The following is a 14,369-nucleotide window of genomic DNA, read 5'->3' as shown; positions in this document are numbered from 1 at the left end:
AACGCGCTGTTTTTTTACAAAGCTCATCGCTCTGAAAAGCGAGGTGTGCTATGATTGGCCAGTTAACCAGTGCGTAGTGATTGGTCGAATACTGCAAGAGCCTAAGGGAAATGTAACGCCCCTTACCATTTTCGCAACATCATGTTCCCAAGCAATTGTACTGACAGGTGACAAAATGTTATTGAGACTTCCTTATATCAATTAGATCCCGAATCTGATACAGAAAATGAAGATGATCAAGCAGATAAATCAACTTTGCCAGCTCGACTTGAGCAGGATGGAAAGGATTGGTAAGGTTTTATAAAAAAATATTATGTTAAATAGTTAAAACTATAGCTAACTGTTCTACCTTTTATATACGACGTTAAAAACACTATAAACAAACAACCATATACATCATACAGATAGAAGATAGAAACAAGCTAGCATTACAGCAGGGAATGGTAACAGTAAATAACGCGAGCACTTTTACCCTTCTTGATCAACCAGTGTCTCGTCACGACTCAATAAAGACAATGAACCCAAAATAACTACAAAATAAAAAGACATTATAAACACCACATTTGTTGCCTCTAGTTGGAACATTATTACTGATTATTAGGACTTATGTTTTCTTTTTTTCAGGTTGACAAGGTGTCTGCGTTAGCAGATCACAAACACATGACAAACTCAACCCGCGTTAGTCCGTAACAAAGTGTTTTAAAATGAAAATATATTTACAGGCTGCGAATCTGAAGTGCCGGCGAAGTTGTAACTGTTGGAATGGCCCCACTTTTTAAGCGAAGCTTTCGCATATAGCCGGTCTTAATCTCTCTCCCACGTTCGTGAAGCAATCGTCAGAGAAATGCACTGCACATTCGAACATTCGGATTGTACTTTTCTGGAACAGTGTTGTAAATAAAATGTAACGGTTCATTTTTAGTTGTCTCATCTTTTGGCATGGCAAACAAAGAGTCTTTCTTTTCGCAACAAAACAAACAGTGTCTCGGCGACATGGCTGCGGCGGTGACAATACAGTGAGATTTACAAGTACACCCTCCTTACTCGCGTCTACATTTGGGCGGTCTTAGTTAAATGCTACCACAAACTGACCAAGATTTGTGGGGGTGTGGTTACACGAGGCGTTTCAGGCAGGTCTAGGTAGTTTACGAATCTAATACATGCATGGGCAACTTATAACACTGGATTCAATTTTCTGGGTTTTTCGCATCCGTAGCAAGCATTTTTTAGAGGCGATTTGACAATCCAGAGACACCATACAAACATGCGTCAAATACAAACGCATACAAACATTTCGGACTGTATGTACAAAGACCTTTACTGCACACCCCACCTCTCTTACGTCCGGCGTGTCGACAAAACACACTTGTAGTGCTGCCATGGCAACCGTTTGGCTAAATGAAATTTCCCGAACTCCTTCGCGGTTAGTTTCGTTTTAACCGCGGTGTTCGCCCTGGTTCTACCCATAAAAAGCACTTTATCTCGCCATTCATTTGCAAAACAATAATCATTAGTGACAGCTAGGAGCAGTTAAACATTTCAACCCAAATAACTCCAAGTGCCATTTTCCAAAAATAAGATATAAATATAGAGTAAGTTTAAAGCTGGCTTTGAATGTTCTATTTAGCCCAACATAGTTTCTCTCGCTATCATATGCTAACGTTATTCTCATATACGGTCTGCTCATTTACGTCAATTCAGACTGTTGATAAATATTACTTATATAATTTTCCCTCGTTCAGTTGGTCTTGCTCCCTGGTTGAGGAATAACTTTGAAGCCAATCCTGCTTGTACTGTCCCAGGTTGATAAATCACTCTGGCTTTTTACAGGCAGATTTTAACAGGTTTCTGAGGGATTTCCATTAAAAGTAAAATAAATACACTCCACTCTTGTCTCCTCCAAGGCCTCTAAATAATGATTTGTGTTCATCTTCATGTTTTTTACGAACTTTTGCCATGATGTCAGAACAAGTTCACCGCGGTAGCTTGCGGAAACAACAATTACGGCAGCTGCGGTGGAGGAAATGTGCAGAATAATGGGCGGTAATATTATAAGAAGAACCCATTGCTACCTCATAAGGGGAGCGAAATCTGATGGGGTCAATTTCTTATACATTTGCAGAGAAAGGCTTACCAAAACAAACTAACTGGGTTGCATTTATCACGTCTTATGAGTTGGTAGATCCTCCAGGAACTTAAACACGATCAAAACGTCATAGATTCAATAAAATATATGTAATAAAATGCTAAGATTGAACTATGTGGCATTTTATTTTCGTGGTTACCTCGAAACCAAACCTTAATTGGTTTTCTACTTTTCTAAAAAAAAATGCTAAAATGTTGTGTGGACATACATAATAAAACTGGGCCTATGAATAGCTTAATAAATTGAACGAGATGCGTTTGCTATTCATACATCAGAAGTGTGTGTCAGCAAGACATAAAACGGCCTCAAATGTGACAAAACCAAAGGGTCCTACACATGCTGGCACATGCCTTGATAAAAAGGGTGTGTGTATGTGCAGCCTTTGTCATAAAAAATGTAAATATCTGTTCTTATCAGAAAAGCACATCGCCTTCAGTGGCTGAAGTCCACTTCTTTTTCTTATCCTGGTGTTCACTCCCGTCTGAACAAACATTTCAATACTATTTATCTTTCTGATGATATTCAACACATGCAGTATCTAATTACTTGCTCATTTTGTTAAATGTATAATTGTTTTATCATTTTTTATCACTTCCACTATCTTAACACATGTTAAAGTATACAGTATATGTGGCAGTCTATTCTGTCTGTAAATGGGGGATTATCATCATTGCTTTGTGATAGTCCCCTTCAACACTGCATTACTGCACATCATTGCTACTCTGTGTGTATGGTGTGTGAGGGAGAAGTAATGAGTGCCTGTCAGCGCTGGAGTCACACACCTTCTTTTCCATCAAGCTGCCTGCCTCTCCATCAATCACAGCACCATCTTTAGCCTGCCTCGTCACTTATCCCCATATCTGCTGAACTCACCCTCTGTGTGTGTGTTTGTGCGTGTTTCATTTATCCAAAAGTCAATATAAAGAGAGATGAAGGCTCTAATGGGAAATCACAGTGTATGTGTGTGCCTATCAACACCTGATAAATCCTACAGGTAGGGTTTAATGAGGGACTGACAGTATTGATACTATGCTGTGGAGAAGAGATAGGAGGAGAACTAAGTGCTACAATTCATTAAGGTTGTAGAGGTTTATATATTTCAAGGCGTTTTAATCTACCATTTTTCAAATAGCCGTGTTTAGGGTGTGTGACTGTAACAGCAGGCCTACAGAAGCTTGCACACTGGACTACCACATTGAGTGTATCCTTTACATATATCAGACGATTATTATCTGAAAATAAACCCAGACAGGGTGATTAGATCTTGTATCACTAGAAATAAGTTTATTTAGCGAATATGACCATATTACTGTACAATTTTTGCCATATAAATAAATAACAGTATCTCCTGGCCTGAGTTATGGAATGGGCTCCATCACTGCCCATGACCCAGACGTACAGTATAGACGGTAGTTAACTGTGTTTGCTGGTTGGTCTGGCTAGTGGCTAATATATAACAATTTATATTTAATTTATATTAATATTTTATTGTATACTAATTGTATTAAATAAACATTTGTTGAATTTTATTTATATTTGTTGTTTAACTTTATCACATTTCAGTTTAGCCAAGTAACGGTTCTTCTACTGGTTACCCAAAATAATACTGTGTAGACATACTTGTAACTTGCAAGCAACTGTAATTTACTTGTTATTTATTTAGCATGTTATCAGAAATAATCTAGGATTCTTTGCGGTTGTGTAACGGAAGTTCAGTTTGGACCACAAAAGCGTGCATGCGCAGTAACGTTTGTTTATGTTGTTGCTTTGAAACTGTCTATTGAAAACGAATGGATGGCTATTGATTTGAAACATTTTATTAAGTAATACATTAAATAGAATCCTTAAACTGTCTAGCAAGAGCTTCAAATGCCACTTAATTCTTGTAATGCATGTGCACTGGTTATTCAGGAATATCAGACTGCTGGATGGTGTGATTGACCAATCAGAATGTAGTATCCCAGCGAGCCAGAAACTAGAAATAGTTATAGGGAGTAGGTCATTGAGAATGATGATAGACCTCAACTTCATTTACATGAGAAGGACGGGCTCAATCCCATCCAAAGTAACTCATTTACATGCTACCACAACCTCCAAAATGTAGACTGTAAAATGTCTAAATGACGGTAAAAAGTATGAATACAGTCGGATTTACTGAACAGAATGTGTTTGCGTCTGTCATTGCATGTGAAACTGCATCACTCACATTTTTCAAAGCACATATTGCAAAAAAGCGTTTTTAAGTAGGTTACTGTTTTGAGTTCAGCATGTGCCACATTTCACACGTGCAGTATCTGGGCGCCAAAATGAATCCGCACTACAAGCACAATATGTGTTAAACAGATCTAAGGCCTTCCTTGTTCTTGTGCTATCCGTTAATAGGTAATATGCAGTGCATCCAAATTTGTGCATTGTATTCTGCACATTGTTTTTTTATAGTATACAAAAGTGTATCCATGTTTCCTGCCCTCACACATTGATCTTTTGTATTGTTCTATAGCTGTATGTACAAAAAATTCCCCTCGCTGTGATGTGTGGCAATATTGTATTCCTTTATCCAGTCCAACTCTGTGTTAGCACACACACAGTCGAGAATTCAAATATCTGCAGCATGCAAACACTTCAATCAGAATGTGTTCTCGCTGTTCAGCACTGTTTACTTTACCAGTCAGATCAGAGCTACTGTAAACAGTACAGAGCAAACAACATTCAATGCCCATTTCTAAAGAGAGAAAGACGGAGACAGAAAAGAAAAACATTTAAAAAAAATGGTTGTTTTCTTCTGAGGAAATGCAAGTGGTGCTCACTTATGCAAAACTTGCCTGTTGAGTTCTGTACGTAGTTAGCATAAGAATGCTATATAATAAATAGCGTTTTGGTTGGTTTTCAGAGGGTTGTTGTATGGTTGTTATATGGTTACTAGAGTGTTGTGGGTGGTTGCTTACAGTCCCTATACACTGCAATGCTCAGGTCCCTCCTCCAATACACATATATATTATTATTATTTTTTACATGTTATTCTGCTCAACCCAAATATTAATAAAATCATCTGTGTGGCACTATATAGAAAGAAGAAACATCACATATTGGTGCTAAAAGATTTCAATTTATCTTATTGCACTAAAACAAAGACTTGGCCAAGTGTGCCCTGTTTTATGCCAGGGAAATGCCTGTCACTAAAATCATACTTTTATAATAATTTTTGGTCTTTTATTGAATAGCTTTCACAGCAGTTGTTTTCATCGGTGTTGAACTGTATGTAACTTAAATGATCTGTAGTGTAGAAATACATCGGCTTCTCACTGAAATCGTGTGCAGTTGAAACAGGCATTTATTTAAAGCCTTCGATTTCAAAATAGCTGAAAAATCTTCTCTTTGGAAACGCTTCTGAAAATTGTGTTACAAACATTGTCTGTAGATGTTCTGCCAAGTAAAGCACCAAACAGATCTATTGTTTTGTTCATAAGCTTGTTTACATCCGTGCTGGAAGTAGGATGTTGCATTTCCTCTTTTTGTTTACAGAAGGCTGATTTTCATATTATCCGTAGAGGAAGGGTCATAAGTAGTTATGGTGTTGATATAAAAAAGATACATTTGATGTTTGATGTTAACCAAAGCTTACTTATGTACTATGTTCTGAATAATCTGCAAAAGGGATTTTACGTTGTGACAACTGGGCAGATAATTCATTACAGAAGTGTAATTTAACCAATGCCAAACAGAGAGAAAGTAAATGTACGGGGACGTGGTCAAAGTAAATCATACGAGTTGATTATAAATTACAGTATACAATAGATGTTCATCTATGCATATTAAAGATAAAAAACTTAAATCTGTTACTGAACAACTACATAAAAATCTGTGAGCTTATTGTAATGAATAATTGTAATTATTGTAATTCAACATCATTTTTTTTGTTTGAAAAAGGTATATATGGAGTTATATACCGTAAATGTATCCTATGGTGTGACTGTGCCACAAAAAATGTAGAAAAAAACTAGAAAATGAAAACAATCCCTTATGCTATTTTAAATAATAAATATCTAAATGAATAATTTAAAATAATATACTATTCATTAATTTTCCATTCTTTTCATATTTGTCAACTACCCAGATGTGAAAAGGAATGCAGAACATGTGAGAGGATCCTATAAACAGGAACTAAAAAGTTCCTGTTAATCTCAAACCATAAAAATGACGCAAGAACGTGCGTTTACTCATTTGCCTGTAGTTTATGTGTTCAGTATCAGCACACAATATTTTTTTTTTTGCTGCCTGCCTGCTTTGTTGCATGTTGTCTTAAGTATGTACTTTTGTGTTGTTCGCTTGCAACATGCAGGCGCGAATTGCGCTGCTGAACTGAAATCATGCATGCAGCACTGCCCCAATAGGACAACTGACAGTTCGATTAACTGGCCCAAATCTCTCTTACACTGGCCCCGGGCCAACCTTATTGTCGAGCCCTGTCATAAATCTAAAACATAACAAAAGTGCGTGTTTATGCAGCATAATTCAGCCTTGATTGTTTTGTGATCCTGTCACACTGTAATGCAGGCTTTGCAGAGGGGCTGTTTGTGAAGGATGGAGCTGCGCCAAGTATATTGGACCAGCAGGAAAGTCGCAGTAAGCAGTTTTTTTTTTTCATTTTTCATGTAAAGTGTTGGTCCTTAAAATAGTCCAAAAAAAGGCACAGTAGCAAACATCAGCCAATTTAATGTAAAAGGGACAAGGGTGGAAATGGTCATGAAAAATTATGAAATCCACATTTTATGTGAAAACTTGAGATCCCTCAAGGAAATTTTTCATTTTTTTTCTATAAAAACTTTCATATTCTTAAACTTAATAAAGTTATGGGATGAAAAACATAAACTATTCTTTATGTAGTTTAACGATGTGCGAGACTTGTCGTTTCAACAGTACAGCTCCAACTAGTCGACACAGAAAACAACAGTTCATTACATTCATCTATTCTTTTACAGTCTTTATCAGCTATTAGTTAAGAAATGCAAGATTCAATTTAGAAAACTCCCCCACTGTCTTACATTGCTTACCATAGAAAACCTAACCTACAGCGATGACATTCATTGGTATATTTGCATACTCAAATGTCATCAGTCTTGTCTTCTAACAAGAAATGTTGATTCTTACACACATCCAACTGCAAACATTACACATGTCACGGAAACCATGTATATCCACAATCAAAACTTGAAACATATTCTAGTGATTCAGTGCAAGCATTAAATTGTTTATATATGTATGCAGTCAAATATCAGAAAGATTAAGAGGCACGTTTGAGTCACCTGGGTCATTTTAATCATTTACTATGACACCGATAACTGAGCTTGCATAATGCATAACCAGATATATGACAGACCACTGAGTTTAGTGACATGAACTGCGTGAGTTTGCATATTGTATACACACTGAAATAATCTGCCCTGGAACATACACACAGAGCAGACTAGTATGTTTCAATGCAATTTTTTACACATGTTTCATAATACCTGAACCACATGCATGCAGTGGGTAAACTGTAAAGCAGCGTGTTTATGTTGGTTGATGATATAAAGCCTTCTCCATGCTATTGATCATTTAACTAACAAAGCAGCTCAGAAATAGCTCTGTGGTTACCTGTCAAACCGCAAAATGCATAGTAGAAAGGAACTAATAACGGCCTGACCTTATAAAACCAGCGCTGTCTAATGAGGTCCAATGGTAACTGGGCTGGGCATAAACTGTTTATATATTTAGCAAAATTTCAATACAAATCTCAATATTTTTTTATATTTTCTTTTTATTGGCTTAAAGGCATAATCCACCCAAAATGTAAAGTAAATTTCATTTTTGGGTAGACTATCCCTTTAAAACAGTTTTTTTACACATTTGATTATTTAACACAAACTATTTCTTAAAAAAACATCATTTTATACAGTCACTGTAAGTCATAATAACATAAATGTAAAAAACATATTGTTACTTTAATAAACCAAAGTTAAAGGGGTCACATAGCGTGAATACGTGTTTTTCTGTGTCTTAGGTGCGTTATAAGTTGCCCGTGCACGACGTAAAATTAAAAAAATGAAAGTGTCGGAACAAAAAATGCATTCTATCTAAAAGCGAAAGCTCATCCAGACCTGCCTGAAACGCCTCGTGTGGCCACACACCCACAAATCTACGTCAGTTTGTGGTATGATTTGACTAAGACAGTACAACTGCATTGAAACCTGATATTCCAAATATGGTAAGAGGCGTAACATTTTCGTCACACGCTTGCCATATTCGACCAATCACTACGCACTGGTTAATTGGCCAATCATAGCACACCTCGCTTTTCAGAGCCATAAGCTTTGTAATAAATCTGTGCGTTTCAGAGCGGCGAGGCAAAAAATACAATAAATAGAGTGTTTTTTAACCTTAAATTGTGTATACTTTACGCATTACTTACGAAAATATTCCTTTCAGCCGTGTCATATCACCCCTTTAATTTCTGTTTAGGATGCGTTTTATTTGTAATAATTTGTACTACTTTTGTAACACTTTACAATAAAATTGTATTTGTTAACATTAGTGACATGAACTATCACTGAACATTACTTTTACAGCATTTATAAATCTTAGTACATGTTAATTTCAGCATTTACTAAAACATTTTTAAAATCAAACATTGTCACAGTTAACATTATTAAATGCACCATGAACTAACATGAATAACTGTATTGACATGAAGTAACATGATTAAGGATTAATAAATGCTGAAAAAAATTATCGTTCATTGTTAGTTTATGTTTGTAAATGCATTTACCACTTAACAAATAGCACCTTATTGTAAAGTGTATTTTTATGAGGGACATCCCAGTTTTACGTTAAATCATAACCAGCTCAACACATTTCACGTTCAAAGAGAATCCCTTTAAAACACAGTGAGATTTGTAAAGAATTCTGAGGAATCCCAAAAGCTCACCTGAGCGTCTCGGCCATACGTCTCAGATCTTCATTCTGCTGTTTCAGCCTCTCCAGTTTGGCCAGGATCTTGGAGAGCTCCCTGCTGGACCGTTCCGGATGATCATTGTCCCGCACAAGGTGACCCCCGATGTAGAAAAGCAGCGTGCCCCAGGCCAGCAGCACTAGCATAATCCAGCGCCACGAGCCCGTCCAGGGACGCATGGCGCCTACTGCTGCCCAGAACACACTCCTTTCACAACACAGGAGTCTGAGGCATGCTCACCCCAGCAGCAACGCACCACCTCAAGGCTCCTCCACAGCAGAGGGTGAATGTCAGGAGTCGATGGGGCGTTTCTTGCGTGCGTGTAGTCGTTCAGAGGTTATATCATGGCAGCGGCCCCTCGGGGAGAAGAAGCGGAGCGTTCGAGTATGCCCGGATCTTGTTTCCCCCTGCTTCGAGATCCTCTGAGAACTTCAGAGGACTGATGGCTCAGATTAGTTCCTCTTCCTGCAGGGCGTCTCCAAGGATTTCTGCCTCTGTAAAAACACAGCAGCGTGTGTGATAAGTGAGATGGCAGGACATGCTTGCAGTAACAGTGAGAGATAAAGGAATAAGTGAGGTCTGAGATTATCAGCTCCGCCCTTTCCTCCACATGGATATAAGACTGGAATGAGCTCCACTGCTGCGAAAGCTACAGTCGCACAGCTATTAAAGAAGATTAAAATGAGCTCAAGAAGTCAGAGCGAGATTCAAGTCAGCAGAAAGTTAGTGTGAATTATGAACTTATGAGTTGCATGTTGGAAAAGTGTATTAATAGAGGAAAAAAAATATTCTGTAATAGTTTAAGTATTATGATTCAGCAAATATGTAGATTGATTTCTTTTGATGCATGAAAGGAAACTGCATAAAACACCATAATAGGGCTCCTGTTATATACACAGTATGACGGATAGTATGCAAATATTTTGTACGCACACTACACAGTGTGGGATACTGTATCTGTACAATGCACTCAGGACCTGTAACTTTCATGTGACCATGGAATAGAATACCTACTAAAATGCTTATTATATTTTGCCAATGTCTTTCTAAGGTCATGACTGGATGCAACTAGCGAAATTAACAATGTATTGAAAGTCATGTCAATCTAATACAGTAATATGATCATCTCACTATTGCAGCTTCTAGAATGGAACTATTTGCATGCTACAAATTTTGCTTTGTTAAACAAATTTGTTGTTAATGTCAAAACAGCATCTGACTGCAATGAATGCATGCACGCACACACATATATATAGTAGTGAATATTTTTTTTCATGTATTTTAAGCTCAAATAGCTCAAAGAAGATTATATGATGGAACATTTTTCTCAACTTTCATGCATCGTTGCATTTTGTCAGTCATACACATTACTGTTGAGTAACTTTATGTCACTCCTGAGGTTTGTTTCTGTTGAAATTCAAATGACACTTGACCGAAATGACAATTAATACAAGCAGAAATGCCGCTTTCAAAACAAAACTGGAGTGGTCTTTAGATTTTTATACACACACATTCAATGCAGGAACCCTCAACCTTACCATTGCAAGCGCCATTTAAGCTCTAGGAACACTTACAGCAACAGAAAGAGATGTCTTTTATTGTCTTTGTATTATGTACGGCAATCTGTCTTTTTTTATCTCATCACATTCAATTCAGACGACGAACTCACGGCTCACAATAATTCATTTCGCCGTGGCAGCGCAGATTGAGGGTCGGTGCTGAAAAGCGGCGCGGGACATGCCGTGACAGGCACGCACAAACCTGCCTTGTGACTTTCGCTCGACTCGAGACCGCTTGTACATTCATTTATTGACTTAAATGAGCAATCACAGATGAACTGCACTTGTAGCACAATCTAAAGTTAATACACACGGCGCACCCACGGCATATCTTAAAAGCAAAGCATTTACGGAGCCGGAATAACGTGCCACTCACTGTGCATGTAAAACGAGGCCGACGGACGGGAGTATCTGACAGATAGGGGAATGCAGGCAGTGCTTATCCTTCATTATGAATGAGGGCGGAATATAGAGACCCATTATGGATTTCTGCGCGGAGCATATACATGCATTATAGATTGCGGTGGTGTGTCAGACCCGGTAATCAAAGGCTGCAGTGCGGGACTGAATCAATAGAGTGACCTTCTGCTAGTGTCTGAGTACAGCAGACCGGCAGCTATTTATGCACATCACTACTGCAGTCAACAGGGCGTATGTGCATCGGGAGCTACACGTAAACAAAAGTCGTTGCACGCGCTCTTATTAGCATACACAACATCATCTTATGATCTTATGCATCCATCCTACTTATTAAAACAGGTCTAAAACATGGAAATCTTTTGACAAAACAGTTCACCATTATACATTTTAACATCTCTAAAAATAATTGTAACAAGTTCATTCTGAAATCATGGCACTGATGTCAGAAGTGATGTAATGCTAAGAATATCAACATTACCGCCTGCGTTTACACATCATATACAGGTGTTATTATTGCATTTCTGTCAGTAGATCCTCCAGTAAATTACACATTAGACCTTTAAAAGTGCATCCGTAACTTCTGTGTGTGTATTTTCATCACCGTTTACAGTATACAATTGTAAAAATGTATTATTATGTGGGAAAGAGTTGAATAACATTCTTACATTTTCAGCAAAATCAAAGCCGACAGTTCAATTTACAGAATAAATCATTATTTACAATCTTACAGTTGAGAATCGGGCCTAGAAAACAGTTTTCAACAAAGATTTATTTTTATATTTTATGCACTTGTACACATAACAATTCTTTGTTTATTTCTAAATTTAAAGACGTAAAAATGCAGCTTTAACTAACCACAAATGTCGACACCTGCTTAGCAAAATAAAACGTGCAAAAAGTCTAGTGTCATGCAGCACAAATGTATTTGTAACAAAGAATGACATTTCATTTCTTCAGGCCTGAAGTGTGCAATACCGAAAGACACATCTATTTACTATATAAAGTGTCTCTTCACAATGACATTGTACTTATTTAAGCTTATAATTAACTTGGTACACTGATGGGTGAATTGGATATTCCACGTTTCCTACACAAACATATATCAGAGACAGCGAGTGTAAGTTCACGCTCAACATCCTCATTACAGAAATGTCTCCATTCACTGCTATTAGTCTTAGTTTTAAATGGAAAATGGGGAGCAAGTCATTAAAATGCTGCATTAAACCGAACCGGACGATTTGGTCCTGAAAGAGAAATAATCTGTAAACTGCACCGTCCTGCATGAGTGCACCCTCCAGTAGCCCGCTCCTAGAAGTCATGAATAATTGAGATCTGCATAGTGACACAGCAGCAGCGTGCAGGCAAGGACAGCAATAAATCCATAATTAATGCCTGCATTTATGAGCAGAACAACAGCCTGCTCAGGTGAGGATGGCGCTTCGGTTCTTACCGGTCATGCTGCTCAACAAAGTAATGACATATAAATCACATTTATGAAAAACATATAACTACACATTGGTTTTACTGATTTTTTTATATTTGTAGTTAAAGGGATAGTTCACCCAAAAATGAAAATTCTGTCTTTAACAGAACTCACAACCGGACCTTGTTCTTCATTTTAAAACTATAAATCACAAAGTGAGCCCGTAAACTCGAACCAGCTGAGCAGTCATTTATACAGTCATGCTACAGTGACTTCCACTATTAGGTTTTTCATACCTCAGATCTTCAACGTACCATGAAATATTTAATTGCGCTTTGTAACAAACTTTCCATGCAACGCTTTTTCATAGAGCAGCTGGGTATGACAGAATCTTAAAGTGTCAAATACTAATATTTAAAAATCAATATTTATCGATTGAATGCTACCTTGACAAATTTTGCTACCTTCACATTGTCCCACAGTGTTTCCTAAACGAATATTATGCAGTATTTCTGCGGAAGCATTAGTAAAACTCACCCCCTCATTGACACCAAACCAGCATTGTCAGTTAAGTCCACGTGAAACGGAAGTTGCGATCATTTTTACTTCTGTAAATCCGGATGTGCATTTTCAGATTTTAACTGAAGATTATGACGGTACATGGATTTTCAAAAGAAAATGACCCACATTAATAAGCTATTTACTATTAACGCTGCAATATTTCATGACAAAAATTTGAATTGTCATTTTTTATTTCACTTGGACTATCACTAAAACTGCAATTATTACAATAATTCACTTATAAACCACTAGGCACCTGACGATGTGGTTGAAAAATAAACTTGTTACATGTCTCAGGTTATTGAGACATCTGAGCTTGCCATTTTTTTCCCTTTCTTACAGTTGTTTGCTGTCAGTCATGGTGAAACTTTGAGATGAGTAAACAGAAACCTCTGTCATCAACAAACAAATCTGACTAAAAGCGCTATTCACACAAAGCCAAAACATGTTTGGCATCCTTCTCAAGCAATCAGCAGGATAGAAATTGTGAATAATAAAAGCATCTACTCACTTTTCCAACCTCCGCTCCATGCAGTGATGTAAAACTACAGCATAAATTGTCTTTAAAAGTCTGTAACATCTCTCTCTCTCTGTCGTATGAACCACATCACCTCTCATTCAAACACAGGTGTTATGAGGACGCACCAACAGGTTTAATGGATTAGTAATTTAAGAACCAACTACATGCCTTAATAGACGATAACATTGTTTACTTTAAGCTTGCCGGATGCAGATTTACATTTTACACGAGTCAAATCTCCCCCTCTACCCCTAGGGTAGCCTATATGTTAGCTTCTTCTGTTGGTTATACTTATTTTATAACCATTTTTTTAAACAGCGTTGCCTTCAGGAGCGTATTTGTATCTGTCAGGATATATGTCCTCTAGAAGTAATTTTCAGAAACATTTTGTTACAAATGTACAAAAGTATTATGTCAAATACTACACTTGAATCAATAAAAATGGTCACTATGCTGTCTAAAGCTATAAATGGAATACTCAGAAACATAAACCCGCAGAAACACACTAAAGGGGATACAAAATATTATCCAGAGCAATAATTTTCCAATCTTTCCAACTATATGTTCTATTGAATAAATATTGAGATTACTCCGACTAGTTTAGTTCAGTTTGTTGACTATACAGCTATAAATAAACACGATAGCCTTTTGATAGATGAACCACACACAACATACTAGATTCTCTGACGTTCTTTCCCATTCGGAAACGTCAGGTGAACTCCTTTCATCAATAGATGTGCATTGTGGGAGCC

At 37.3% G+C, this 14,369-nt stretch overlaps 1 protein-coding gene across 3 annotated transcripts in view; it reads right to left on the bottom strand.

Moving 5' to 3' along the window:
* Nucleotides 1–14,369, bottom strand: part of fut8a (fucosyltransferase 8a (alpha (1,6) fucosyltransferase)) — an 82,220-nt gene that overhangs the window by 29,575 nt on the left and 38,276 nt on the right. For all 3 annotated transcript variants that reach the window (XM_056768378.1, XM_056768380.1, XM_056768379.1), the window contains one exon: nucleotides 9,111–9,628. In XM_056768378.1, the coding sequence (XP_056624356.1) occupies nucleotides 9,111–9,313 (203 nt within the window). In that variant the 5' untranslated portion in view covers nucleotides 9,314–9,628. The remainder of the gene's footprint in view (nucleotides 1–9,110; nucleotides 9,629–14,369) is intronic.

The sequence above is a fragment of the Triplophysa dalaica genome, chromosome 15 (assembly GCF_015846415.1).
Source record: "Triplophysa dalaica isolate WHDGS20190420 chromosome 15, ASM1584641v1, whole genome shotgun sequence".
Taxonomy (NCBI): Eukaryota; Metazoa; Chordata; class Actinopteri; order Cypriniformes; family Nemacheilidae; genus Triplophysa; species Triplophysa dalaica.
The sequence above is the reverse complement of the archived record's forward strand: the minus strand, read 5'-3'. Positions and strand labels throughout refer to the sequence as shown.